The 27,907-nt window shown below is 32.1% G+C and overlaps 3 protein-coding genes and 1 long non-coding RNA gene across 6 annotated transcripts; 2 read left to right on the forward strand and 2 right to left on the reverse strand.

Moving 5' to 3' along the window:
* Nucleotides 1-227: 227 nt before the first annotated feature.
* msk (importin-7 msk) lies at nt 228-15,323 on the reverse strand. Of its 2 annotated transcripts, none has more exons than XM_074120255.1 (22): nt 15,106-15,323; nt 14,632-14,713; nt 14,333-14,492; nt 13,471-13,629; nt 11,196-11,352; nt 10,111-10,295; nt 9,640-9,813; nt 9,396-9,541; nt 9,124-9,284; nt 8,555-8,860; nt 7,598-7,735; nt 7,322-7,508; nt 6,329-6,420; nt 5,762-5,893; nt 5,583-5,678; nt 4,984-5,207; nt 4,408-4,553; nt 4,248-4,304; nt 2,953-3,077; nt 2,716-2,863; nt 2,200-2,343; nt 228-858 (listed from the first exon to the last, which is right to left on the reverse strand). In XM_074120255.1, the coding sequence occupies exons 1-22, from the start codon at nt 15,187-15,189 to the stop codon at nt 791-793; spliced, it is 3,171 nt and encodes a 1,056-aa protein (XP_073976356.1). In that variant the 5' UTR covers nt 15,190-15,323; the 3' UTR covers nt 228-790. The 2 variants fall into 2 exon arrangements, with proteins under 2 accessions (XP_073976356.1, XP_073976355.1); XM_074120254.1 differs by having other exon boundaries at nt 11,196-11,355; nt 15,106-15,322.
* Nucleotides 15,324-15,643: 320 nt separating this feature from the next.
* On the forward strand, nt 15,644-20,626 carry GatB (glutamyl-tRNA(Gln) amidotransferase subunit B, mitochondrial). Of its 2 annotated transcripts, XM_074120264.1 has the most exons (11): nt 15,644-15,827; nt 15,917-16,064; nt 16,127-16,240; nt 16,315-16,487; nt 16,571-16,719; nt 17,883-18,016; nt 19,112-19,213; nt 19,297-19,479; nt 19,583-19,719; nt 20,112-20,235; nt 20,325-20,626. In XM_074120264.1, exons 1-11 carry the CDS (start codon nt 15,724-15,726, stop codon nt 20,541-20,543), a joined length of 1,587 nt encoding a protein of 528 aa, XP_073976365.1. In that variant the 5' UTR covers nt 15,644-15,723; the 3' UTR covers nt 20,544-20,626. The 2 variants fall into 2 exon arrangements, with proteins under 2 accessions (XP_073976365.1, XP_073976366.1); XM_074120265.1 differs by lacking the exon at nt 15,917-16,064 and having other exon boundaries at nt 15,679-15,827.
* Nucleotides 20,278-20,817, reverse strand: LOC141450150 (uncharacterized). Its single transcript, XR_012455955.1, has 2 exons — nt 20,678-20,817; nt 20,278-20,593 (listed from the first exon to the last, which is right to left on the reverse strand). It is a non-coding gene; the product is annotated as an uncharacterized lncRNA (long non-coding RNA).
* A 1,122-nt stretch (nt 20,818-21,939) lies between these two features.
* Nucleotides 21,940-25,421, forward strand: LOC141450148 (uncharacterized). Its single transcript, XM_074120277.1, has 3 exons — nt 21,940-22,101; nt 22,738-22,809; nt 25,005-25,421. The coding sequence occupies exons 1-3, from the start codon at nt 22,081-22,083 to the stop codon at nt 25,353-25,355; spliced, it is 444 nt and encodes a 147-aa protein (XP_073976378.1). The 5' UTR covers nt 21,940-22,080; the 3' UTR covers nt 25,356-25,421.
* The last annotated feature ends 2,486 nt before the right edge of the window (nt 25,422-27,907 follow it).

The following is a 27,907-nucleotide window of genomic DNA, read 5'->3' on the forward strand; positions in this document are numbered from 1 at the left end:
GTTGTTAAGCATGAAGATAAAAACAAAAAAAATTACATCTCTAATAGGACGAAGTTTTTCTAACGAAAAAAACCCACATTATTTATTCCAAACAATTTAAAAGAATTTTTATTTTTCGTGTTAACAGGTTTTTTAAACAAAAGTTTTCGTAATTGTTTTAAAAAATAAATACCTCAATTGAAATGACAACAGTAATGTTTGGTTCCTTTCTAACGACACACAGCTGATTCTTAAAAATATTTATTCCTATTTTTTTTTTTTTTTTTTAAATATTCAAACGGACCAAAATTGAACATTTATTAGAAAAGTAGCGCCAAAGATAAATTACTTATAGATACATATATATATAATTTTTTTTGTTTTATTTTAGCAAAAGTCGCTTTTTCACTATATTTATAAATAAAATTATTCCTTAAGCTTATTTCATTTTGTTTTGTTTTACTTCACAATTCTTTATACAGTCCGAACTCACTACCGCCTATTTTTTATTTTTATTTTTTAAACGAATATTCACTTTTTTTTATAATATATAATATATACAAAAATTTAAAATAGTTTAAAATCTATTATTTCTTTTTTTATTATTAATTTATGTTATTTTAAATATAATAATAATAATAGCAAATAAAAGAGGAACAGTATATTTTTTTTTTCTTTTTTTTTTTTGTTCACTGAGTTTTCACAAATATCTTATTATTTTTCTTCTTCTTCCAATCGAACTTCTTTAAAAATTTCTTGCATTCAATGAATATTTTGTTTGTTTGTTTATTTATAGATCACACACATGTAATTACCGTCCTAATGGTTTACCTCCAAAATTGAAAGAAGTAGGTACAGTTTGGTTTACAAAATTATAACCTGAAACAAAGGAACAATGTATAATGTAGTTATAGTTGTGTACATTAAAACAGTTTGAAAGTCACAAGTTTAATTAATATTATTATTATAACCTTTATTTAAATAAATACAGTAAATAAAATAATAAAAGTGACAAGGGCAAAAGGTGTACAGCATGGCCAATGCCGTTTGCTGGAAGTCATTTTACATAACAAAACCTTATTTAACGAATTATAGTATTTTGAAATTGTAGGCGAAAAAAAGTTAGGGATTCAATGCTCTAGTCCAGGGGGTCGGCAACCTATTTTAGGTAGAGAGCCATTTTTTTCTTAAATAATTTTAATAAATCTTACCAAGAGTCGCAAGGATGATCCTGTAAACAAACTCTGTAGATCATTTGTATTCGCAAATTATTATTTTATGATATTCAATAACATTTAAATGTTTTATACATTTATTTTCACATTTTTTGCGAAGTAAATAAACAAATAAATAATAACTAAACCTGTGTTTGAATGAAAATGGCGCAGTCCGATATATTTCGTACTGTATTTTAATATAATTCTATTCAATTTCAAACCAAATCTCAATTTAAAATTCTTTTTGGAAAAATATCTTTTTACTTTAATAAATGAAATTTTCATTCGTTTCAATAAAATTGAAATATACAATACATTTTAGACAGGCTGAATAGCCATACAATTTGGATAAAAGAGCACCGGGTTACCGACCCCTGCTCTAGTCTAGACAACCCTGGTTGTCCAGCATTGAACTCTTTATCCCTGGCTGTTTACATCTTGAGCGTTTTGGCTGATAAGGTATAACTTGGTGCTAACATGCATCTAACCTTGGGGTGATTAGGACGGAAATGGAATTCGGCCACGGATCTCAGGCTGGACTAGGCACTCTAGGGCTCAGAAAATGCCTCTACAGGTTTGGTACTGAGTTAACTCAAAGCCATTGGGCAGATTATGGCAGAAGCAGGAAGCTTGCCTTTTATAACTTTACTATTTGCGTAATAAGAACTAGTCATTGTAAGATGAAAAAAAAACAAAAAAAAATCTGATGACCCACAAGAGACTAGATAGATCTTTGACTCCAAGAGACCAGAGGAGATGAAATTGGAAAAGAAAACTGATGGAAAACCCAGAAATCCTAGGTAAAAGTGTAAAAAAGGAAATTTGCCCACTAAGCCTGTTGTTTTGTCCACCAGTACCTTTGAAAATAAGATCTATCCTATCACTAAATCTACAGATTTATCGTGTATCATAAACTTATTGGCTAACGTATACAAATAGTTACGACAAAAACACCGGTAATGCAAGGCACTAAATAAATAATAACATAATGGCAGTGGCTTACCTCCGCTCTGTTCTATCTTTTTACTTTCCGCAGCCGCTTTTCGTTGATCTGCTAATACCAACACTTCTCTCAGGGCTGTTTGTTGTTCTGGGCTTAGATTGGACGTTAGTGCATTATACCACATTGGGTCACTGCTTTCTAGAGCTGCGATTTTATGAAAAACAATCATCAATTATTTAATAACTAGGAATCTGACAGAGGACAGAGTTGCCTTGAAACGAGAGAACACTACTCACAGGCTGGAAAATGCACTAAGCAGCTGATTCAATATAGTAATATTTCTGCTTGGGGGGGGGGGTTCACTTTTCACACAACAAGTACAACACACTCCGAACATCTGCCACAACTATTTGCTTTCGTATTTAAATTTTATATTTCCGGTGAAAATAAATTATCTTAATTTTCATAAATTCGACCATTTAGAATATTTCATTTAATTGGGCTTTTGAAGGAACAGGCAGCTACGACAATATACTTGTACTCTTATGAGGTAAGAAATAAATCAAATTTACTTACTTAATAGAACTTGTTTGAAAACTACATATTCATCTATTTCCGTATCTTCTTCATCTAAAGGCGTTGTATAGACCTCGAATCCGGTTTCATCGTTTGCGTCATAATCGTCATCGTCATCATCATCTTCGTCATCATCACTAGTGTTATCCTACAGCAATAGAAGCACTATGTTTACAAAAATTAAAGAAACAAAAATCACCTTTAGGTTAATAAAGATACATATATATTTTTTTTAACCTGAATAGTACTTGAGATTACTAGAGGTGTCTCTAAGGAATTCTTGCCTTTGTTTACCTTCTGCTTTAGTGCCTCTAGATATTCGGCACTGTTTTCATTTATTTCATCTTCATCGGTTGATAAAACTATAATGAAAAAAAAAGTGCCACTCATATTTTTTAATAAAGGAGGCTACAAATAAATGATTTATTTATTTTTATTTTTTGCATAAGGTATAGAAGCAAATATAGTTTCTACCGCAATATCGCAATAATTTATTACAATTTTATTTTATTTTTTAATTTAAGGTTCATCACAACATCTGAGATTATTGGCGACCGGAGCTTTTTCCAATGCACTGCTGGTCTCCAAACAGAGTTTTCACGTTATAAACACTGTTCATCACCAAACTTTGAGCAGTAAGAAGCTCCTAGAAGGGGGAAAAATTCTAAGGGCTGGTAGCTGGGTTCGAACCTAGGATCTCCCATGAAAATTCAATAAGCTAATCCCTTCCCTAAATTTATAATTAAAAATTCTGCTAAAAGTAAATAATGCAGAATGAACTTACATTAAGTATAAAAGAGATTTTTTTCAGCATGTAGACAGAATTTATCCATGTTAAACATAAAATAAAATACGCAAGTAACTTCGTATAACAATATGTACTTTGTTTAAAATGTTTATCTACGATATAATCAACTGAATATTGTGTAAAAAGGCCAAAAAAATAGTTCAGTTCAGAGGAAAATCTGTTTAGTTGCTCTATAAAGTATCATTAATGCACCAATTCTGGGAAATATTTTGGCAAAACGTATGATGTACAGAACCGGCCAGAAAATTTGGGGCTAACGGGCGCCAAAATGACCTCAAAGAATTTTTTTTTTTTTAAGCTAGCCAGTAAAACGGAAATAATTGTTGTTATTAGTAATAAACACGTTGCTTTCTTTTCGAAGACTTTTTTAACTGCATCACGGACATCAGCAATTCAATGACTTTATAATTTTCTGCATAAGTAGCTGTGTGATGTCATTAAAATTAAATGTTAGCGATGTTGAAAAGTGCCGTAATGATGGCCTAAATGTTGTTGATTTTATCCGTTCACAGCATGCGTGTTACATATCTTACTGGTTACGAATTTTCATACAAAATCAAAAGTTGATTTATTAGATTGAAGTAGAGAATTTTGATTTTCATTCAAAAAACTTCTAAACTAATCAGCAAGATTCATCAGCAAGCATGATAGTGGTGATGCTGCGTGCTATGACGGATGAAATCAACGATGATTTTTTCATCAAGCATTACAACAAACTCAATACCTTCGTCTTCCGATTCATCTTCCTCAGATTCCTCCTCTTGGTTTTCTTGGGCTCTCGCTGTTCATGAAACGAAATATTTAGGCGTAACAAAGTGTAACTTCAAAATTTAACTCTTTCTAAATAAATATATATCGTGTAAGTTCATTTGAGATATACACACCTGCATAAGCCCTTTTAAGGCCATCAAAAACTAATATTAAACATGGTATAATCTGCGAAGCGCATTCATTCACAGCCATCGGTCGATTAGGGCCCATTGCCAATAATGTACTAAGTCCAAGAACGCACAATTTTCTGTCATGGATACTGTAAAGTGATAAAATGGATTAAAACTTTTTTTTCTCTTTTTAAATTAAGAATAAGCAGATTAAATTTAATTATAATATTGTGTATGCATTTAATATTACCTAATGTGAAGATTTAAAATTGCGAATTTTGGGAAATTGATATCAAAAACTTTAAAGAAATCAGGCGAAAATGTAAAACACTTTTTCGGGAAATGCTTTTCTTCAAACTAGGATTAGAAATAAATTATTCTAGGGCGTTTAAAAGAAAATCGTCTAAATATGACTTGAGAAAAACATCTCTATGCAGTTGAATACTTTGGGTGTTCTTCCTCCACGGGGAAAGCCATAGAAACCCTAGAGAAATGGGCTAATCCACTTCTCACAACTGAACTAACGAACTATTAACCAAAAATTGATTAAAAAAAAACGAGAAATAATTTTTAACTTACCCTAGAAAACAATCTGCATCATGTAGCCATTGTTTAATAAAATGTGCACTAATAGATTCTGTCGGCGGAATAGATAATTGTATTTTATCTACCGTTTCAAGCCATAATTGTGGATTATAGTAAAGTGCGGCAATCACTACTTGCAGACACATTGCTCGGAGTTCGGACGTTCGCACTTCTCGGGTCAATCTTTGCAATGCTAATTCGATAAATGATGGGATACACTGTTGGAGAAAAAATATATATATATATATGAATAAATAAAAAAACTTTGCACAAAAAAAAAGAATAGATAGATCTTGGAGATTAAATAAGAAAGAAAAACTAGGGTACGTAAGTCACAGAAAATTTGTCCCATAAAAATAAAGTTTTTCGTAACATTTTCTTGATATTTCGCCCAAAAACCACCAAATTGGCCGAACAGTCAACTTATCACATTTGAAACAGAATGAAGCTCCTTGCACTGTATCCCACTTCTGTTACAGTAATGATGAAGAGTACGATACATGAATTAAATGTTACAAGACGCAATCAGCAATTAAGTAACAACTTGTGCCAGTGAATGATTCAGAGATGTAATGATTCACTTTGGTACCAACCTGATCAATATGTCCTTTACACTGTAAAATGATAACTTCCAGCAGTTTGGCAGCATGGCATTCCGGATCCTCTGAACAATCAGCAACAGTCAGTACCTAAAAAGAAATCACGATGTTGTAAAACTGGCCAGCCGAATGTAAGGGAGAAAGATAGTTTCATTCCAAAAGAATATACTTACAAATTTACAAATGTTATACATGGCTAACACATGATTCTGATTGGAAAGAAATGCCGGTGTGTCGATAACTATATAATTGTGTAATGCTGGCATCATATCCGTAAAATAGTCGTAACCATCTTTTTCAAATACCTAAAATATTTTGAAAACAAAAATTAATGAAACTGAAAAACTTAAATGAGTACTGTTCATTATTTTTGGTGACTGATTCATAATTTCAATAGGATGAAAAATTATTGCCATTTCAGTCGTGATACATTTATTCTGCCAAGCTTTCGACCTAGGGACTAGGTCATCTTCAGGGCTAGTTTATAAAGTAATATTTTACATTACAAGGTTGGTGTGTCTTCTGTCTTGTCAGACCATGAACAGACAAGACAGAAGACACACCAACCCTGTAATGTAAAATATTACTTTGTAAACTAGCCCTGAAGATGACCTAGTCCCTAGGTCGAAAGCTCCGGCAGAATAAATGTAATACGACTGAAATGGCAATAATTTTTCATCCTATTCAAGTAAGTACATTAATTGGAGGGAGGGGGACAAATAAAACAGGCAATTAATTACCTGATAGATAAGTTCAAAAACTTTCCACATATCGTGTGATATACTTTTAGTCGTAAGATCGTAAACTAATGAAAATGCCTCTTCGTAAAATTCTGAAACATAATCAAAATTTTTATTTTATTTTACTCTTTAAATAAGAGCTAAATGCAGAAATTTATTCAACCAAAAATAATAATTATTTAATTTCACTTCAATAATAATATCAATATTAAAAGGAACTGATTTAAGGCCATCCCTAGGGAAACCAGTAATCGTGGCACATTGGCCATTTTCTCCCTCTCCCAAGGACATTCTGGATCCGGCCCTTTATAAATGATTCGAGAAAATTCCATGTTAAAAAGAAAATTTTGTGCCCCAAGGGTGAAAATTCTTCTGTTTATTGTGATTTTCTTGAAATACTATTTTGTTTTAAACATTTGTTTTCATGACATTTTACGGTATGGAGGATGGTATTGTGGAGAGGAGTGGTTCGGGACTTCGCTAAAGTGCCATATGACTGAATAGATTAATTTTTCCTTTAGGTGAACTTTGTAATATTGAAATAAACTTTTTTAAAACGAACGAACATTTACTAATAAGTCCAAGTCTGAGGAAAATTTATAAATTAAAACTAAAAAAAAATGACGTTAGTGTCCATTCAGATTTGTTTTTAAAGTTTCCTATTTTATAAAATTAAGATTAACTGGCTTTTTTTAAGGTCGAGATCAGCAATGTGGTTACGAGTAGTTATTAGATGTCTACGCGGAGATCCCAGGTTCTAATCTAGTAACTAGCCCTTAGTCTTTCTCATCCTAGGGAGCTTCTTATAGCTCAATGTTAGGTGATGGACAGTGTTGTCTACAAAAAACTAAAGAACCCCTCCCAGTATGGTGGCCGACATTGCTCTGAAAAAAAAAAAAAAAAAAAAAAAAAAAACAGCGAGCGCCTCTGGACCTCGCAGATGTTGACGTGCCTTTAAAAATACAACAAAAAATATCACTACTAACTAAGTACCCATGACTCCATGTGTGAAAATATGCCCAATAACTTGTAAAACGGTTGGCTGTATGGCGGCTATAATCTCAGGTTGATCTTCCATCACGGAGATTAATGTTTCTATTGTGTTGAGCAGACCCATGGCTGTGATTGCTTTCTCATCTGTACCTTCGTCAGTTTCCAATACCATACTGAATGTGGCAGCCTTTGAAAGATTTTTACAAATTAATGTACTATTTTTATTAATTATTAAAAATGTAATAATTATAGTAAAATAGAAAAGAATCAACTTACCAAATGTTGGCAGATTTCCGCAGCTATCGGACCAATTTGTTCCGCGTACGTACATACAAATTTTTGCATTACAGTGGTCAGCTCATCGTTTTCTGTCTGTCTAATGATGCTCAGCAACTCCAACGTTATTGGTTTAATCTATTAAAGTAAACGAGATTAAGAATATATTACTTGGTATTTATGGTTACATAGTTAATTTCACTTCTTTTTTTTTTTTTTTTTTTTATTAAATTAAGCTTTTTTTTAGAAAAAGCCTATTCCATTAATACAGTTAAGCATATTGCTGTTATCGCACTTCTCTAACATACCATTAATAGACACAACGAGACTAACTGTTTTCATCGAACTTCTTCATGACGTAAACAGTCTTAATTTTTACTTTCCCTCACAAAATTAAGGAGTTTTTCTCCTTCCAATATTATGTAAGTGATGATACCCGACTTATCAGCAAAATGGCACCCTTTAATACCGTTAATCCCTTCTCCTTCCAAAAGTTCCCTGAACTTTTTCTGGGGTAAATGTTTTAAAATTAAAATTACCGAAATATATATATATATATTTTGCAGATCAAAAGTTTTATGGAGCTCATTGAAGGAGTTTTTAAGAAAATGATGAAGGATGTTCAACTTCATCATGGAAGTGATTGAATCATCGTTTTATTGCGGTAGCGGATTTTCGGAGTAGTGGTTACGTGTGCACTAATAAGTGAATCCAGTTCGAGACCCAGAGCAGCTATTTATTTATTCGAAAAAATTTAAAAGTAAACTATGAGCCCTTCTTCAACGTAACTGCAAGGAAAGAGGCGATACTCTATTATACTGCGTCACAGTTAAGCAGTTTTAATTACTCAATACAAAAGTACCACTAATTTATTAAACATGTTTATTTATTTTTTAAGGCGCATCAACATCTGAGGAAAAATAATGTTTGTGTATTAATATCCAGAAAATAGAATACCTGAGATTCTAGCATTGGTTCCACTTTCTCCTGATCGGCCAACGAATGTAGAGCAATGGCGGCCTCCACCCTAACTGGTAGATCTGTGTCAGTTAGTAAAGCATTTGTTGTTAAACGTACAGCGTTGGCTAAGTTTTCTTCAGATCTGAACTTCATTTCGTTGTAATAGTGCATGACCCAGCAAGCTCTGGCTCGCATGTGTCCATGTGGACTAGCATATTCCGGGAATACGTACTGCACTAACATCTGTTCCATTTGTTCTTTGTATGGTTTCTTTTTGAATAGTATCTCAGCTAAAGTGCCAACCTGTTAGAAAATAGTTTAAAATCTTTTTTTTTTTTTAAACTAACGTATCAAGTAGCTAGAGAAATGGGCTGGGACTCCAGGGTACTTATGTAAGGGAGAGTGTGTGTGTGAGAGGAAGATCAATTTGTAAAAATCCATTTTTGGTACTAAGCGAGTATTTAAGACAAGCATTTCCAATAAAAAATTAACATCTTAAAATTTGTCATGATCTCAACAATACTTAATCTTACATATGCAATAAAAGAAAGTAAAAAACCACTCACCATATGCAGCGCCCCATCTCTTTGTCTAGGGTCTGCACCTGATGTTAACACTTGCATAACTAAATTCATTGTCCTCTGCAACATACCTTTTCGTTTTTTGCATGCCGACAAAAGTAACGTTGCCGCTGCTGTTACCGGTGATATGAAATCTTCAAATATGTCTGTAAAAAGATAATTTGCAAAGTCTGTGCATAATGTTTTTTTTTTTGAATAGTTTCTGAAGTTTTTACACATAGAATTATTGCATGAAATCTATTTTAATAATAGTTTACCAAATTTAACTCGTATGTATTCACGGGGATCCGAACTCCACATCTCTTCATCAGCCTGTGAATAAGATAGCAACGGGAATATGACATCCTGGATTATGGGAAACATATGTGCTTTTAGAAACTTCCAAGAATGGCCATGGCTTATCCTGTCAATTATTAATAAAACTAAACTTTATAATCTGGAACAGTTTCATGATACCAGAATAATTGGGCAATATAGTAATTATTTTAAAAAAAAACTCACGCCAAATTAAGGTAGTTCAATGTTTGTTGTAAAACTCTGGGCGAAACATACATCTTCCTGATATGCTGGTCAAGAATTTTAAGCAAAACTTCCAAAATACCAGCTGAGAAAGTATTTAAAAACCAAACAGAGAATTCAGCATACTCTTTGTCCACATTTCCGGGGCTACCGTATCTAGAAAAAAAGTAAATTTGGAAATTAAAGAAAGTATACTAATAATTGATTAACGTGTTTAGGTCCGCAGAGCTAGAAATTATCTTTTGACTTTATTCGTCAAATTATCAAAGTATAATTTGTTGGGTGGCCAAAAATTTTCCCTTTCTTCACTTAATAAAATTCAAACGGTGAAAACTCCAAGACAAAACTCAGCACGCTTGACTTCTTTTACTATAATAGAATGAGCAAAAAGAAGAAGAAGATAAAATTAGAATCTTTTCACAAAAAGACAATTTGTTATCTTGGGTGGCATACCTTTCAAACATCCTATTCAAGATATGAAGTGCCCATTTCTTACATTTCCACCAGGGTAAATCTGGACGTTCTTCTTCATCAATGGAGTTAGTGTGCGCTGGTACAGGTCTGTCAGCCACTTGACGTACAATTTCCATCCATTGTGAAAATATTTCTCTAGTTACTAAATCCAACGGTAATACATACTGGAAAAAAAGAAGAAAAAATGCGTTTTTTTTAAATTTATTACTTTCATTGAATTGTTGGACATAGCATTAAAGTCCACAGTAGCACTGCACGTGTTGTGTCAGTGTGAGGGGCTTGTCTGGCTCGGGGAGGAAAAACCAAGGCCTTGAGAGTTTTACCCAAGAGTCGCTCTCCAGCATTAAGAGTCTGATTAAACGGACGGGACTGGAGGGCGAGCTCCTAGAGAAGGGGAGCCACAATAGATCCAAAAGGGTCGCAGTGGCGTAGGCCTTAAAGGCCGCCCTATTAGAATCTTATCTTATCGTAAAGTCCACAGTATTGAGCTTACTTTTACATCCACAGAGAAAGATGACCAAGTCCTACGTATTCAAAGCTCACCACCCCTCTAGGCTCTTTAGGATACCCGAAAGTAAATCTGAACCTTTAATGAGTTGCTTATCTCAACCTCTTCCCAAGAACGGCTCTAAAACGAATGTTTCTAAAACATTATTTAAGTAAAAATTATAAATCTATGTGTATGAATGTATATATATTACTAAGTTTATAGAAAATTTAGTAAACTGAAAAATTGCTTCAGTGAAGTGGCACTTCCGGCCACTTTGTCCCAAACTTTTGTAGCGGTATCCTGTGTTGGCACCTAATCAAAAGATGAAAATGCACTTTTTCTTTTGTTTTTTCAAATACAGTGTTGACAGATAAATATACAACTTTTTTTTTTAACCTCTTTTTCCGCTAAAAACTCAGCATGGAAGAACTGCAGGATGACAACTCCTTCTCTTAGTCGAGTATTAGAAAGTAATATAGACTGACGCGTTTTCGAGTCAAAGAATTTAACGCGACGCCACACTCTAACATTATACAAAATCAATACTAAAATAATGCTTATAATGGATACAAACCTGTGTTAGCGCAAAGAATATCTTCAACATTTGTTTCTGCAATAGAACAGACTGTTCAGAATCTTCTGGCAGAAGTCGTATACACAACTGATTGATCAACGGAAGTAGAAGATTCATGGCCTCATGCAATGGAACTCTTTCTTGCGCCTTTCTATATCTGCTAACAGATGCAACTTAGATCAATGATAATGGGTAACTCTGCATTGATCAAAATGTAATTACTTTTTTACCCGGTATTTAATTTTTTTTTTTTTTTGGGGTGGGGGCCTATTAAAAATTTAATTTTATGAATTTGAATCGATTAATTTAAAAATATCTCAAAAACTAATAGCTACTAAAACAGGACTATTGTTCCCGTCTATAATATAACCATCGTTCTACGATCTCACAAGGTTCAAAAAGGATATTTCCCGATCCTGGTGAACAATAAAACTTAAAATCCTGCAGTGAAAAAACTATAACGTCAAGATACTCCTTCATTTCCCATTTTCTAGGCCCAACTTGTTCTTCAGGTAAAAGGTGAGGGAAATCCATTAGCTTACCACGGCCAATTTTTTTAAAACCCGAACCACAGACGGTACCCGGTTTCTATCAGTTTTCTAAAACTATTGAAAAAACTAATTATCACTTTAAAATAAAGGTGTCTGGTACTTTTTTTTTTAAAGCTAGGTAGGTGCGCTTTTCCTCGTCAGGTATCGACGAATAAATCACTTCGAAGAATAATAATTTTCTGAACAATATATCGATTCAGTTCCCCAACAGCACAAAAGAGAGCAAGACTTGTTCCCAATGCTGTTTCAAAACAAAAAGGCATTTTTTATACAGTTTTTTAACCAAGACGGCATATCTAAATAATTCATATATTTTTAAGAAAAGTAAAAGAAGATTAATGTAATCCCGTAACTGGTCCCCCACCTTGGGGTGTCCTGATTAAAAGAAACAGGAATCCCTTAACATGAATCTCCCTGAACCGAGTTTCCTTTCTTATTTTATTTATAGTAACAGAATCGAGACATATTTAATTAAAATAACGCAGGTTTATTATTTCGTCGTATTGTGATTACATTTTTCTAAACATGCATTTCTATACATTAAAAACTGTGTTCTAGTTACATTTACACACATTTAATAGCATGCAATGTGAGAAATGTACTTACTTACCGCTGGAGAATGAAATTTTCCCCCCCTCTAATTACTGGCAGCAACTGATGCTCAAAGTTGAAATCAAATTAAAAACAAATGACACCAAAAATTGAAAATTGATTTTACGACAATAATCATAGTATAGTCTCTTTCATAAAATCCATCTAGCTCATCGAAATTTTAGAAACCAGAATTATTCGTAGGAGAAATAGTTAAATTATATGAAATATGGGCTAAGAATTGGTTAGAATCAGAAAACTTATTCTATTGAATGGTTGAAAGTCCCAACTTTTTGGAGATGAAAATACCTCCAAGCTTTGTCCAGGAGGGTCTTCTTGGAGACTTTTTAAGTTTAATCAAATAAGACAGGAATGAGAGCCAAATTAGACACTCTTATCACTCAGGTCAACCACCCAGTAAATTTTAATATTAACCTACATTCAATTTTCCTGGTTTTGCTTACAAGGAAATTGGTTAAGTCTTTAACAAAATGCTATAAAATTCTCTGTAGCACGTTCACAGTGAAAAACTTTTATTTATAAAACATACTTTTGGGGAGATCAGCCCCTAAAAACCCTCCTTGGATATTAGCGATTACAAGAAGTTGCCTAAATTCCTACCTCCGTTTATTTTTACTTCTGCATTGATGTCATCCAAGTCATGTTCTGCACCCCTGGATCTTTTAGAACTGACGATGGCATTTAAATCAGAAAAACAATCTTAAATTGCACTACAAGGGTGATTATAATAAAAATTTCAAGCAATGACCAAGCGTAAGAAGAAAAATTACTAAGAAAATAAAGCATAAAGCACCATGACTTGTTTGTGTTTAGAATTATTTAAATTTTAATCATCTTTCTAGAAGAAAAGAGGATCTTACACTTGTATTGTTAATTTCAATGGGTTTTTCGCAATGCTTTTGTACTCCTGAACATTTATGTATCGTGTTGATCGGTGAACATTAATTAAAACTATTTCGAACTAATTAAAAAAAAAGAAGCAAACTTGACGGCCCCAAAACATGCAACTGCTAAAAGCTTAAAAAAGTTACGGTTGAAAGTACTAATCTAATACTTCAACAGGAAGGGGGTTATGCGGCAAGCAGTAATAATTAAAATAATCTCATACGTACTCAAAAGTTTTTACAAGCTGATGAAGACATATCAAGGAACCTTGCCAGCTGGCTGGTTCTGGATTCTGTAGATATATGCTAATTCTATCAACAATTTGTGTCCATCGCCCGGGAAAGTCATGTTTCACTATGACGCTGACGCACATTGCCAACTGAATCCTTAAACAAAAATTAATAAATAGGCAGGAAGTTAATGAAACCACTGGATACAATACATTAAGATGTTTTCATTAAATGGTTGATTGCTTCCTTTAAAACTTCCTTCCTTCTAAAACTACTTTTTTTTTTGAAAATTAATGGAATTTGTTAATCAATTCCTATTTTTGAAATTAGTAAAACTTTATAAGTATATTTTAGAAAGACTGGTCCTGCAACAAATATAATAGACATAGTTTAAAACATTTCTAATGTCGTCAAAAGATGCCACCTAAAATTTGATCTTGCAACAAGCAATCAATTGTATAGAACTGTTTTAAAATTTTCCAAAAAAGAGACATGAGCAAACTTCCTCTGTATATTGACCCCAACTAATTTAAGATATAGCTAATCATCCCGAAAACGCTCTGGACAAGACGTAGACGTGTTTGGAATGTCTCGCATAGGTACTTGCAGCATAGTATAACATTGATGAGTGCTTAAAAGGACTATCCACATTTGACATTTATGGTTGAAGTGTGTCAAACATTTCTAGGCAAGCAAAGCTAATATGTATTGTGGTACTGGTTTCGATTCCCTGCCTAGGGCTTGCAATTTATCACATCAAAGTGACTTTAAACTATGTCTTAATAAATTTTTTGAAATGTCTTTCTTAACAATTAATTAATTAATTAATACATTAAGTTTCCAAAGATGTTCAACATACTGCAATAATTCTGGTGCATGAACCAAAGCGTCTACAATAGAATCTCGGATCATAGCTCTATCCTGTTCATGGAGTGTATATTGGAGAGCGAATCCAGGCGAATCCATTCCTTCTTTCTCGGACCAATGTTGAGTTGTTAGATTTTTCAAGTATATTGCACCTAGTGAGGTAATATTTAAAAAAATACATACTTGATTAAATTGACGCTAACTAAGAATTAACTCAACCAATTAAGTAAGCTAGCAACAAAAATTTGTAGTTTTCTTTACTGTAATGTTTAATGACTTGTTGCATCTTACCAGCTTGTCTGATTGGCATGTCTATGTCTGACATCATAATTAATTGCAACAATGAAGGAGCAAATCCGATAATCTTTTTCATCTGTAAATCATTAAAATCACATCATCAGATATCTTTGTAAAGTCATGGACGAAATTAATTAGCTAACTAAGCCCAATTTTATGTTACAAAAAACTTAGTAACTCCCTTTACAATTATATAAAATTAATTAATCAAAATTATAACGTTATACGTTTACAACTATAAGTTTTAAAAACAAGAACTTAAAACTTAAACAAGACGAAAAGTGAGAAGAATTTAAAGTAATGGTTCTATAAATGATACTCAATCAGATTAATGATAGAACTGTGTTTTTTTATATATATAAATTACAATATTAAATATTATTCATTTAAAATTATCCCATGCAGTAAAACAAATTAATGTATTTGAAGTTTTACGATTATGGCTGTCGGCCATGCGGAATTACAAACCTGTTCTAGTTGTTCCTCTGCCTGTACTCTTTGCGAAGGATCTATAGTTGCTCTAAAGATATCTGTGAGTTTCCGCGTGTCCATTTTGCTAGGAAAACACGTTACTACACTATTAACAATTTTAAATAAATTTTTAGAGACACTAAATTAGTAACCAGAAATTAACGTCACGTGATTCGTCAATAGACAATGGCGCACCGGATCGGAATCCCAAACGTACGGAGCTCACATGTGTAAAATTGGACTTTTATTTAAATCTTCTGTCTAATAATATTTCATGTGTTGATTTGAATTCAATGGATAATTTTAAAATTAATTAGCGATTATTGCTATTGTTTGCAGAATTTTTTTTTATTAAACAGAATAATAATGAATGAATTAAATATTTTTTTAAATAAACGTTTAACTTATTCAAAATGTAATCAATAAAATTGTATGTTTTAAATATTTATTACATTTTTTAAGAAAATTTAAAAATACATTTGAATATGAGAATAAAATTTTGCATTAACTTGGCGCCTGATATGGATGTAAACTACCATATCATTTTATAACCTTCCATTTGTTTTCTATTCAGACATGGTAGTCTAAAGAAGTGTCCGTGTATTTAGTGTAGTTATGTTTCAAAGAAAAATATTCCAAGAATGTTGCATAAATGTTAAAAGAAAACATCCTATATTGGCATTTTTATTTTTGAATTATTCAACAGCACAAGGCAAAAGGTAGATTGTTAAATGAATTAACTTCAGAAAGCGTTTAATTAATATTGGCAATAACTTTTTTCTTCCTTTTTTTTTTGTTTAAAAATAAGAGTCAAGTGGAAAAGTGTGGTTGGATTAGAAGTTCATGCGCAGATAAACACAGAATCTAAACTATTTTCGGGTGCTTCCACCTTATTTGGTGGTGCACCAAACGATAATGTTTCCATTTTTGATGCTGCCATACCAGGCACATTGCCAGTAAGTAATCTAATAGACCTAACTATTAATGAAATGTAAGATATTAATCATTCATTGTATAGGTGCTGAATAAAAAGTGTGTAGAGATGGGTTTATTAACAGCCTTGGCTCTGTCCTGCCATGTGAATGAAGTGTCTATGTTTGATCGTAAACATTATTTTTATGCTGATTTACCTGTAAGTATTCTAGAATTATTAATTTCTTTTATTGACTTTAATGATCAGTTTTTACTTTAAAAAACAAATTTTAGGCAGGTTATCAAATAACACAGCAGAGATTTCCATTGGCCAACGACGGTGTCCTTAAATTTCAGGTATTTAATCCTGGAAAACATAAGACTCCTTATGTAAAATCTTCAAAGCTCAAACAGATACAATTAGAACAAGACAGTGGAAAATCATTGCATGATGAAGGAGCTCACAGGTGGTAAGAATTGTAGCTTAAGTTCTAAGAGATATTAAGTGGTTAACTAGTTAGATTTAATTTAAATTGCATTAAATTTTCAGAAGTTTAATAGACCTAAATAGAGCTGGGATCCCATTAATGGAATTAGTATTTGAACCAGATCTCTCTGATGGTGAAGAGGCTGCAGCTTTAGTTAAAGAATTAGTGCTTATTCTGTTGAAAATAAATACTTGTTCCTGTAAAATGGAAGGTTAGGTAATAATTTTGAATTAATGACAAAACTTTTAGTAGAACAATAGTTTAAAGAAGTATAATAGATTTTCCTGTGAAGGTGTTATTAAAAATGAACTTGCATTGTCATCGATTCACAGAAAAAAAATCATTTCTATATCTATACACTTGTTAGTGATTACCACGAGGTTAATGAACACATCTGTTCTCCTTTTTTAATGTTTCTCCTATCTAATGAACACATCTGTTCTCCTTTTTTAATGTTTCTCCTATTAAATTTAAGGCGTAATAACATCTGAGGTCGTTGCACCTTAAGCTTTTTTTATTTTGCTGGGCTATTGATATTGTTAAATAGCATTTTTCAGCAGCCTTCATTATTTCTCTATTTCACTTCACTCTACTTCACTATTTCAATCAAGTTAAACATCTGTTTTCGACAAGTATTACCACTTTATCAGCACTTAAGACCACTTTTCTCCGATTTTTCATCCGACTTCCTCCTATCAATAATAGTACTTTTTTCACACACTAAACCTTCATCTAAGGAACTTGGTATAACTACTAACCCTAAGCCATTTAATCCATCTCTTTAAGGTACAGAGTTTAAAAAAAGTTCTATTGGTACGCAGATGGTGGAATGAAGATGCAAAAGAGTTTGAGCAAAATAGCTCGTAAGTTCTGATTTAAGAAATAATACCTTGCCAAAACAATTTAATTTGACTGGAAAATGCTATATAAATGTGAATCTTACTCATTTCCACACGAAAACTATTAAATCTGTCTCCGAAGTATAACGCTACTTTATTCAATTCTATCATACATATAATATACAAATAAACTGAATGCTTTTTGCCGAATAACAATTTAGGCAGATACTATTAGTATAGAAAAATGACATTAAATAAGATTAGATGGCTTAGTCGTTTCTCCTTAAGATAATCATTCTCTACCTCTTTCCTTGCCATTCATCATCAAGATCACCTTTTCTTGCATAATTTTGTTGTAAATTCCCAATTTGTTGCAAATCTTACAAACAGATTTTTAATTATTACATCTCTACTAGGTTACGTTTTTGTTATGACGGCCACTAAGTCTAAAATTTAGAATTAATGGATATTTAGTTAGAAATGTTCTCTAAATATACGCTTCTTTTAATAACAAACATCCTTATTTTTTTTCCAGAGGGTGCTTTGAGAGTTGATGCTAACATTTCTATCCATAGAATAGGAGAGCCGTTTGGTGTTAGAACGGAAGTGAAAAATATTGGAAGTATAAGAGGAGTTGCGAATGCCATAGATTTTGAAATTGAAAGACAAGTAATGTAACATTTTTTTTTAATACAAGTTACTACTAAATGTAAAAACAAAACAAAAAATTAAGGCTTTCTCTTATTTCAATAGTCAAGTTTTTTTTTTCTGAATTTTTACTTAACGTGATTGTTAACTTCAATAAATACTAAGATCTCTGTCGCATTTAAGAGCGCCTGTTTTATTCATAACCATGCATTAGTTGCCAAATGGCGCCTGTCATGCATTCAGCTACTCATATAGACGGAATGTATGCTGATTCTTAGACTGTATATCTATCCCTGAAAGAGGTACTTAGAATATTTTACATCAGGAAGGCATTTCAGTGGGAACCACCCGCCTCTGCAGAACAGTCCAATATGGTTATTTAATGTAACAATATAAGAAACTTAAGTAAAATAATGTTAGCTACTCGCTTCCGTCAAATTCATCCGTATTTATTGATTATTGCTCAACTGTGGTGTAGTAAGTAAATTAGTATTAGACCAGTTTTAATACTTAAACCACGTATCCATCTATTACATGTGGGCAATTAGTGTGTGACGTTAAATGAAAATCGTTGAATCCATTTGTAAATGAAATGAAATGGAAAATGTAAAATCTGTTCTATCAAGTACATAACTCTTCTGGTAGGTCAATTTTTGGCTTAAAAGTACCACTTTACGGCGAATAGGGGAATTGGATCCCATTTCCTCTCAGACTTTACCAATGAGAGATAAAGAAGTTAAGCAGGTATTAGAAATTCTAATAATTTTCTCGATTAGCTGAACAATTTGTGTCTTAAGTTGTCCAAATTTACATCTATTTGATCCATTACGAAGACCTGGGCGGCTGCGTGAAATATTTAAGACAGTTACTTGTCTCTCGATCGCTTAGATACTGTGCAGTTTTCACAAATATATAATATTCACTGTTTAATATCAAAGTTGGGTGTTTTTCAACGTTACGCTTTTTCATGCAGTTTTTGACGATCATCCCTTGATAATAATTTACAATAGATAGCCGTAACTAGGGACGTACAGCAGTTTTCCCAAAAAATGGTGTAAAAAACAAAACAAAAACGAGAAAAAAATAGATGATTTAGAAAGCGATTTTTTTTTTTAGATAAAAGTTCTGGAATCGGAAGGAGAAATAACTAATGAAACTAGATCATGGGATCCAATTTCCTCTCAGACTTTACCAATGAGAGATAAAGAAGTTAAGCAGGTATTAGAAATTCTAATAGTTTCCTCGATTTTATGGAAAATTATTGTGCCCTTAACATTAACAAATAAATAAAATTATTTAAGGATTACAGATTCATGCCAGAACCAAATTTACCCCCATTAAGAGTTAACATTGATAAAAATAAGATTGAAGGCTTAATAAATGTAGAAGAATTAAAAGCACTATTGCCAGAATTGCCGGAAGTGACTCGGCAAAAATTGAAAGAAAAATATGGATTGCCAATGGAATTGATTTTACAACTAGTTGTAAGTAATAATTTACTTATAAAAGTAATAGAATACGTCAGTCTATTACTTAAAAATTTATTGGTTAACCTACTTATAACTAACATATTTTCTACATTGTTAGAATGAAGAAACTCTATTATTACTATTTGTGGATATTATGTCTGCAAATCCAAAAAGAATACCAAAGACAGTTGGTAATATTTTATGTATTGAATTATTAACTTTATTAAATAAAGGATTATATTCTCTAGGAAATCGGTAAATATGCTAATTTTAATTTATGTAGTTATTTAGTAATTTTTAAGCAGAATACAAAAAAATTCAAAAGATCTGGAGTAATTAGAAGCCCATTTTGACATGCATATTTGCTTTCCACATTTAGTTTTGTCCATCGATTTCTATTTGTGGGATAAAACTTAGTTCTACTGTTGTAAGAAAGGAAATGCACCTATTAAATTTACCGAAGACGATATTTATGCGATATTTGTTAGAGATAAGTTAAATTAAGCTCTCTTTTAATGTGCCATTTTTAGAGTTGAACTGTTCTGATTCCTGTACGATAATTAGGCCATTAAAATGAGGAGTAAAGTAAAAAATTAATAAAATTAATTAATTTCTATTTTATTATTGATTTATTTATTTTTTCGTAGCAAATTTAATTCTAAAAACTTAGGCGAAATTATAGACCTGTTACAAAATGGTGAAATTAATTTAATCACTGCTCGCCATATAATGGATGAAATTGCCTATGGTAACCCATTGTCTCCACATGAGGTAATTAGAATAATAATTTAAATAATTAGAATAGAATTTAAATAATTTAAAAAAAAATTATTTGTATTTTATATCGTAATTTGTTTTAGATTATAGATAAAGCTGATTTAAAGCAAATATCTGATCCAAAAATATTGTTCAATATTTGCCAGAAAGCTATTAAAGAAAATCCAAAAATTGTTACACAATATAAATCTGGAAAGACAAAAGTCTTTCCAGCACTTTTAGGCATCATAGCAAAGGAGACACAAAATAAGGCAAATATGAAAATCATTGTTGATATGCTTAAAGATCTTCTTGAGAAGTAGTCTGAAGAAAATTTTGATGAAATGTAGTATTTCTAACGCTCATGTAGTTTCTACAGCAATAAAGAAGTGTTGTTTTTCATTTACATGTTATTTATTTATTTTAAGACTATGAATATGTATTCACTTTAAGTTACCTTCTTTTTTAGTACATGAAACTTCATTTTAAGTTGGTTTCTTCAAATTAAGTACTGATGCCGTATATAGTACGATCAATCCTGTATGAAGCTTAACTTGGGTCAGGCTAAATTCCAAGTTGGAAGTACATTAATTCATCGACAGTGTAAATAAAATCTTCTTTGAGTTTTCATAATTTTCCAGGCAGTTGGTAAAAGGCCTTCGTTTGAACTTATAATAACAAGCATTAAGCTAACACATTTTATCGTGAGATTATTGTTTGTGGTAAGGGATGCTGGGACGACAAGCTTCTGCCGTCATCAAATTTATTATGTAATAAGCAAGTCGAACTATGCTTTTGGTAAAAGTTACTAGTTTCAAGTAGAATTCTAGCATTACAACTAAATGTTTTTACACTTACACAAGTTTTCATTTTCGTAAGCAAGCTTTGACAAAAACTTACTCAATTTGTTTGTTTTCAAATAAAATAATTGCTCTACGCCCTTTTACTCAAGAAATGCAGAAAATAGCGTCAACTTACAAAAGGATCTTTGATGACTTCATGATGGTCCCTTGTTCTTAAGATCTGCATGATCTTGTAGAAAATGAAAAATGTACGTGAAAGTCAGGTGACTGTTTACATCTGGTTTCTTTATGAACTTTATATAATTTCTTTAGGTAATTCTTTTAAAGAAATGAAGCTAGTCTAAATACTATTGAATGCCCATAAAGAGTCAGTTAATTTTTACCACAGTATTTGTTAAAATAAGAATACTTGACACACAAAATTGTTAAAAAATCTGGAAAGAAGCGACAGTTTCTGTAGATGTTAATGGCGATATTACCAAGTTTGATGAAGTTGAAGATCTCTAGTAATAATACTTGATGTCCATAGATTCAAAGAAGTTCAACTTTTATTTCCTTTGAGATTTCCAAACGAAATTTGTTTTTAAATTGAACCCAAAACTAAGCACATTTATCCGGCCAAGAAAGCAAATTGATAATAAAGGAAATAAAATAAAGGTATGATTAAATAAATCCAATAATAGGGCTATAATGGCGAGAAAAAAAAAATTAAAATTGAACACAGAATTAGTTAGCACAAATATTTAACTTTTTGTCCCGACACACTCGTTACAGAATTACGTATTACATGTAAGCAGCGATCATAATAATTTTTAATGTACTATAACTCGAAAGTGAAGAATCGATATATAAATTCAGTTTTCGTATCCCAAAACTTGGCAGTGTTTATTTATAAAGTTAATTAATCAAATGACTCTTTACTTTGATTGTCATCTTATTCAACAATATGTTTTAAATATAAACATGTGAAATCTAAAACAAAACAAAAAATTTTAGTCAAGTGCGAGCAAGGATTAAAAATGAACAAGAAGTATAGAAAAAATTAAAACGAAAGAAAATGTTACAACCTTCTACTAAGGTAGTATTGTGGAAATCGTGTACAAATAAATTTTTCCTTTTTGTTTTTCTTTACCACTCTAATTTCTCGCTGCTTGTGCTATTTGTTTTAACATTCACTTTAAATACTAAAAAGATTAAAATACAAAGTTTGTTCGATTTATTTAAATTCCCAAAGTATTATTGAAGACGTAGTCAATGATATCTTAATATCATAATGGATGTTTAGGTCTCTTGATTTTTCTTTTTTCTTTACATTTGCATAGACAATAAAAAAAAACAAATTATTTGAGATTTTGGTTTAAAAAATTATGATCCTATGAGATGCTCTGGCACTCTTTAAACTGATAAATTTTATGTACCAAGTAGTTGGATCGTACATCTTAGTCACCAGATTTGGCACCCTACGACTTTCATTTTTTCTCAGATCTAAAGAAAGTTTGGTTTAAGATTAAATTTTGCTTTTTTTTTCTTTTTTCTGTTGTGCCGAATTCGTGACTAGGGTTCTGTCCTTAGTGACTTCTGAAATTTCGCATACTAGTGCTTCTCATCGCTTCACCCAAGACTATCCAGTTCGGAGAAGAAGGGATTGATAGCTTCTAATTTTGAGTTAACCAATTTATATTTGCAAAAATATGAATAATTTCTTTTTTTTTAGGTATTTGCCAGCAGGATACCCACACTGTTGCGTGGTTCTGGAAGTTGTTTGAATGGAGGAATATTCAACAAGGTAAGATATGCATTATATATGTAGTTATGTAACCAAATAAAAATGTAAAAACTATTCCTTCATTCAACACCTAGTCACCGAAAACTTAAGTGTATATATGTATGTATGTGTTATGACTAAGGAACGGATTTTTATGTATTTAAAAATGCCAAATATTTAATTAAAATATGCATTTATTTTCGTCAATTATGTGGAAAATATGTGATTTTCTTAAAATATTTTCTGGAATATTTAAGTAAAATGGACATTTTTTTTTTATGAAAATGGAATTTTTTGGGGGGGGCAAGTTATAATTATTTATACAAGAAAAGAACATTTTTACAATTTATAATAATTTATTAGGAATAAAATAATTTGTTTTTACAAGTTATAATGATTTATACAACAAAGAACATTTTTACTATTTATAAAAAGATGTGTTAAATTTTTAATTTTGAAAACTTCACTCTTCGAAATTGTTTGCAACCACATGAAATTTCAAATGTTGGAACGTAAAGTGACGACGATCTGGGCGTAAGATGGACTTGTAACGACTACAAGATCGCTCAACATCTACAGATGTTATAGGTGCCTTGCTGAAAGAAGTTATCTCGTTGGTTGTAAAGGGTACACGATGTTCTGAGGTGACTTCTGTTCCACTGATAATATCAGAAATCTGGCAGATGGTCTCCCACCCTTTGTTCTTGCTCAGTACTTCTACCAGTTTTGATCTGATCAGATCTCCCTTACTCCCAGGTATTCCTTCCACCTTTTCGATGACTTTTTTAACGTTGGACACGTTTTCTGTCAGTCGAACATTTTGGGACTCAAGTTGGGTAATGGCTTGTGCAAGAAATACGCAATTGTCAGAAATGAATGCAAGGTCGTTCCTTAAATTAGGTTTCTCGAATAAAGGCTTGGCTGTATTTATCGCTACTGCTTCGTCTTCGAGATGTGAAAGGACATTCTTGATTTTATTGTAGTTTTCATAGTAATACTGAGCTGCTTCCAGCCAAGTACCCCATCTTGTCAATATTGGTTCTGGTGGAAGGCACAAGTCTGGATAGAGATCTTTTAGCATTTTAATGCGTCTTGGTGCTTTTAAGAACACTTTTTTAACCACTGTGATTCACAGCCCTACAGTCTGTGGTTCACAGTTCCTGTCAACACCTCCCAATTATGAAAATATGCCCAAAATGAAAAATATGTACATATTTTGATTAAATATGTAGAAATATTTATTTATTTTAATCAAATATGCGATAACATCCAAATATGTGGAAATATGTGAAATAAAAGTAGGCTCAAACGGCTTAAAAAGTGTCAGTATGAATACTTCTAGTTGAAAAACGTCTATAAATTGCCTAGAAAAAAATATGTAAATACATACGAATCCGTTCCCTAGTTATGACACATAAATTCCTCTATGGTTCCCACATACACGCTAAAAACAGTTTTTTTTTTAAATATGCCTCAACCACAAAATAAAAGCCAAACGTAAATCTGTTTTCCACCAGGAACAAAAACTACCGTGAACACCAACTCTGCAAGCATTGCAGGACATTCTCAATGCAAGAATCTGTGAACAAACTAAGAACCTTCTCTGCTTAAGAACCTTAGATTCTACGGCAGTTGGCCATGAAGCCAACACGGCGCGACTGCAATTTTTAGCACATGTAATATAAAAACAAAAATACGAAAAATGTCCACGATGAAATGCATATTTTTAAAATTATTATTGTGTTTTGTGCTTTTATTACAATTTTTGTTTATTTTCATTGTGGTACTGGGTTCGATTCCTGGTCTTTAGGCCTTGGATTTTATTTAAAGGTTAATAAAAGAAATTTATAGTAAAGTATGTTTGCTTGTTGCCTCCGTCCACGACACCTAATTGGTAGTTGTACGTAAAGCCCGTCAGTAAAAATAGGCATTACTATTTTTTTCTTTTTATTCAATTATTTATCTTTTACGTCCTTAAATATTCAATTTTTTTTAAATTAGCATAGTTATTAGTTAATTTAAGGCGCGACAACACCTGAGGTTAACTCGCTTGCCTTTGGAAAGTGTTCTCTCATTATCCATTATCCCTTTAAGACTGTCCATCACCGAATATTGAGCTGAAAAAAAAACTCATTATTAATATTTTTTGATGCAGATTAGATCGGCTTTTTCTAAAAAAAAAGAAAATTCAAATTTTTCAATTTTATTTTTTCCAGATGGACACTGCCACCTATAGTAGTTTAATTGACAAAAGCTGCGGTGAGAAAAAGGAAGAGACTTGTGTGGAAAGGGAAAATCCTTGTGAAATAACGGTGAAACTGAAAAAAGGGCATCGTAAGAAACCGCCTCCTTGTCCAGAGAAACAAGGCCAATGGCAGCCTCCGTGCGAAATCTACATGCAGGAGGATAAGCCGTATAGACCTCCATCTTGGAGTAGGTTCGTACATGAATGTTGCCCACCACCAGATACTACGCATCACCAGCCCTGCGATCCATGCGATGATTCAGCTAATCAAAAAGAGACACAAAAGTCTATTGAGACACTTAAAAAGTTGAAGAGAAAATGAGCAAAATGGTTTGAATGTAATACTATGTGACTGAATCAATAATAAAACAATAGAGTATTTCGTTTAGTCACTTTTTCTCTTGATGTTCTTTAATGAAATATCGTGCTCAGTTAGGTTTTAGCGTTAACCTAGTAACCTACCATGTGGTTATTTTATTTGAGAAGTCAGAGAGCCGTTGAAATATGGTAACTATCGATTGTTACGCAGTAAAAGGAAACAATTTACGTATTTGGTGGAGATGAGAAAAGCGTAGGAACGCGAAAATTGAGGGTACAATTTTTTTAATCATCATCAATCGATATTCATTTATCTTAATCTTAAAGTTTTATTAGTCATTTTTAAAACAAACAGGTAATAAAAAATGAATTCATAAACTGATTGAGTATACATTACATAATTAATTTGAATTAAAGCGAATTACATCATATTACCTCTTCATCAAGGTTACACATTCAATCACAAATCACAAACTGTCTATAACCTTCACGATTACATGTATTTGGATTAAAAAATATCTTAACATAGATATTAATCAAGAGAGTTTCGAAAAATTATCTTCTTTTTTTTGGTCAGTCTCATAAAAACAATCTAACGTCTTTCATTTACAGCAATTTTACTAAATTACTTTTCATGAAACTTTTAATCTGTACTAAACAGTTTACTTTAGTGTAAAACATGTTTATTTACTTTCCTTTAATGAAATGGTACAGATGAAGGAAGCGTGGCGTCATAGCTTCAATCACTATTCTCACCCAGAAAAAATTCAAACGGAAATGATGTCTTAGGAATTAATATAGTCAAATATTGTAAGTATTAATGAGCTAGAAGATAGTCGTTCACTTCAGATTCATTACGTTCTTAATCCTTAATTAAGTAATCTAATTATTTTTAACCTGCCTGAGGAGGATAGAGAAGATAATGAGGAAATGAAAAGCAACGACAAGAATCAAGTTGAAATGCTAGTTAGATGTGCTGGGGTAAGTGAGTCTACTGTGCTAACTACTTTTAGGCTAGGTAAACCATCTGAAAATAAAATTAGACCACTTAAAGTAATATTTGAAAATAAAACGGCAGCCTATAAAATATTCAAGCAAAGGCGGTTGGTTACTAATGTATCACAACTAAGTGACGTGCGTGTTAAAAAAGATTCAACGCCAATGGAAAGAGAGCTCTTGCGTCAATTACGGATCAAGTTGGAAGAAAGAATTACAGCAGGAGAAACTGACTTAACTATTAAATATGTTAGAGGGCATCCACAAATTGTAAGTAAAAAAAACTTTTAAATACCCAGTTACAAATCTACTACCAAAATGCAAATAGAATAAGAACGAAATTATGTAAACTAAAACAGTTTGCCAACTCCTGTATATACGATATAATTTTATTGACTGAAACTAACTTAAATACCGATATAAATACTTCTGAACTTGGATTGGATAGATATAACGTTTATAGGATGGACAGAACATGTGATACTAGCTGTAAAAAATCTGGTGGTGGTGTCTTAATTGCTGTTAGGAAGAACATACAATCGTTTGAGTTAAAGCTATGTTCGAACACTATAGAGCAAAAATTTGTATCACTTAAGTTTGAGTCAGAATGCATACTGATTGGTGTAGTCTACATTCCTCCTGCCTCACCTCTGCAAGATTATCAACAACATTGCATGACGATCGAACATATACTTCAGTCAACTAATTTCAACAAAGCGTTCATTGTAGGTGACTACAATATTCCTTCTGTTAATTGGTTAAATGTAGCTGATAACACCTGTGAATCTCTGCCTCCAGCGGGACAACTTGTCGTGGATACTTATGTTTACGCTCAAATGCATCAAATAAATGGCATAACAAACTGTCTAGGTGAATTCCTTGATTTAGTGTTCTCTACTGATAAAAACATAGCAGTTAATTTGGCTCATGACAGCATCTTTAAAAAGGAAGGGTATCACCCGCCACTTCAGTTTAGCTTTAATCTAGGCTGTGAGAAAAATGTGTTTAAAGAACCTTATCTAGTCTTTGATTATAGAAATTGCGACTTCAAGACAATTTCGAGTTATCTAGTCAACTACGACTGGGATTACGTGCTAGGTACAGCTGATGTAAATACTGCCTTTGATTTGTTTGGACGAGTTGTGACGGAATTAATCTCTGAATTTACTCCGCGCAAGAAAATTTTCGAGTCAGACTACCCGAATTGGTTTTCAAAGGAGTTAATAACGTCAACTAAGAAAAAGAAAGCAGCACATCAACAATATAGAATCTCTCTACTTCGTAAGGACTATGAGCACTTCTCTAAGGTACGTGCGCAATGTAAAAAATTAACTAAACGGGATTATGCATTCTATATACATGATGTAGAATCAGCAATAAATGAAAGTTGTGATATAAAGGATTTCTGGAACTATATCAACAGGCAAAAAAACAATAATGCCATTCCAGATGCTGCCCACTTCAATAACACTTATTCTTCGAGTAACCAAGATACGGTAAACCTGTTTGCTGAGTATTTCTCAAGTGTATATAATAAGTCTGTTCTAGATACCGCAACCA

The sequence above is a fragment of the Rhodnius prolixus genome, unplaced genomic scaffold (assembly GCF_049639745.1).
Source record: "Rhodnius prolixus isolate KJV_2025 unplaced genomic scaffold, Rpr scaffold_2, whole genome shotgun sequence".
NCBI classification, from domain to species: Eukaryota; Metazoa; Arthropoda; class Insecta; order Hemiptera; family Reduviidae; genus Rhodnius; species Rhodnius prolixus.

Excerpts from the sequence above, each read along its gene's own strand:
- msk (XM_074120254.1), bottom strand. The coding sequence starts at position 15,189 with ATGGACACGCGGAAACTCACAGATATCTTTAGAGCAACTATAGATCCT. Across the intron at positions 14,714-15,105 it reads CAGAGGAACAACTAGAACAG|ATGAAAAAGATTATCGGATT; the intron begins GTTTGTAATTCC and ends AATGATTTACAG. Across the intron at positions 11,356-13,470 it reads CAGCTTGTAAAAACTTTTGA|CAGATATAGAAAGGCGCAAG; the intron begins GTACGTATGAGA and ends TGCATCTGTTAG.
- GatB (XM_074120264.1), top strand. The coding sequence starts at position 15,724 with ATGTTTCAAAGAAAAATATTCCAAGAATGTTGCATAAATGTTAAAAGA. Across the intron at positions 16,720-17,882 it reads TTGTTCCTGTAAAATGGAAG|AGGGTGCTTTGAGAGTTGAT; the intron begins GTTAGGTAATAA and ends TTTTTTTTCCAG. Across the intron at positions 20,236-20,324 it reads ACCCATTGTCTCCACATGAG|ATTATAGATAAAGCTGATTT; the intron begins GTAATTAGAATA and ends AATTTGTTTTAG.
- LOC141450148 (XM_074120277.1), top strand. The coding sequence starts at position 22,081 with ATGTTACAACCTTCTACTAAG. Across the intron at positions 22,102-22,737 it reads TGTTACAACCTTCTACTAAG|GTATTTGCCAGCAGGATACC; the intron begins GTAGTATTGTGG and ends CTTTTTTTTTAG. Across the intron at positions 22,810-25,004 it reads ATGGAGGAATATTCAACAAG|ATGGACACTGCCACCTATAG; the intron begins GTAAGATATGCA and ends TATTTTTTCCAG.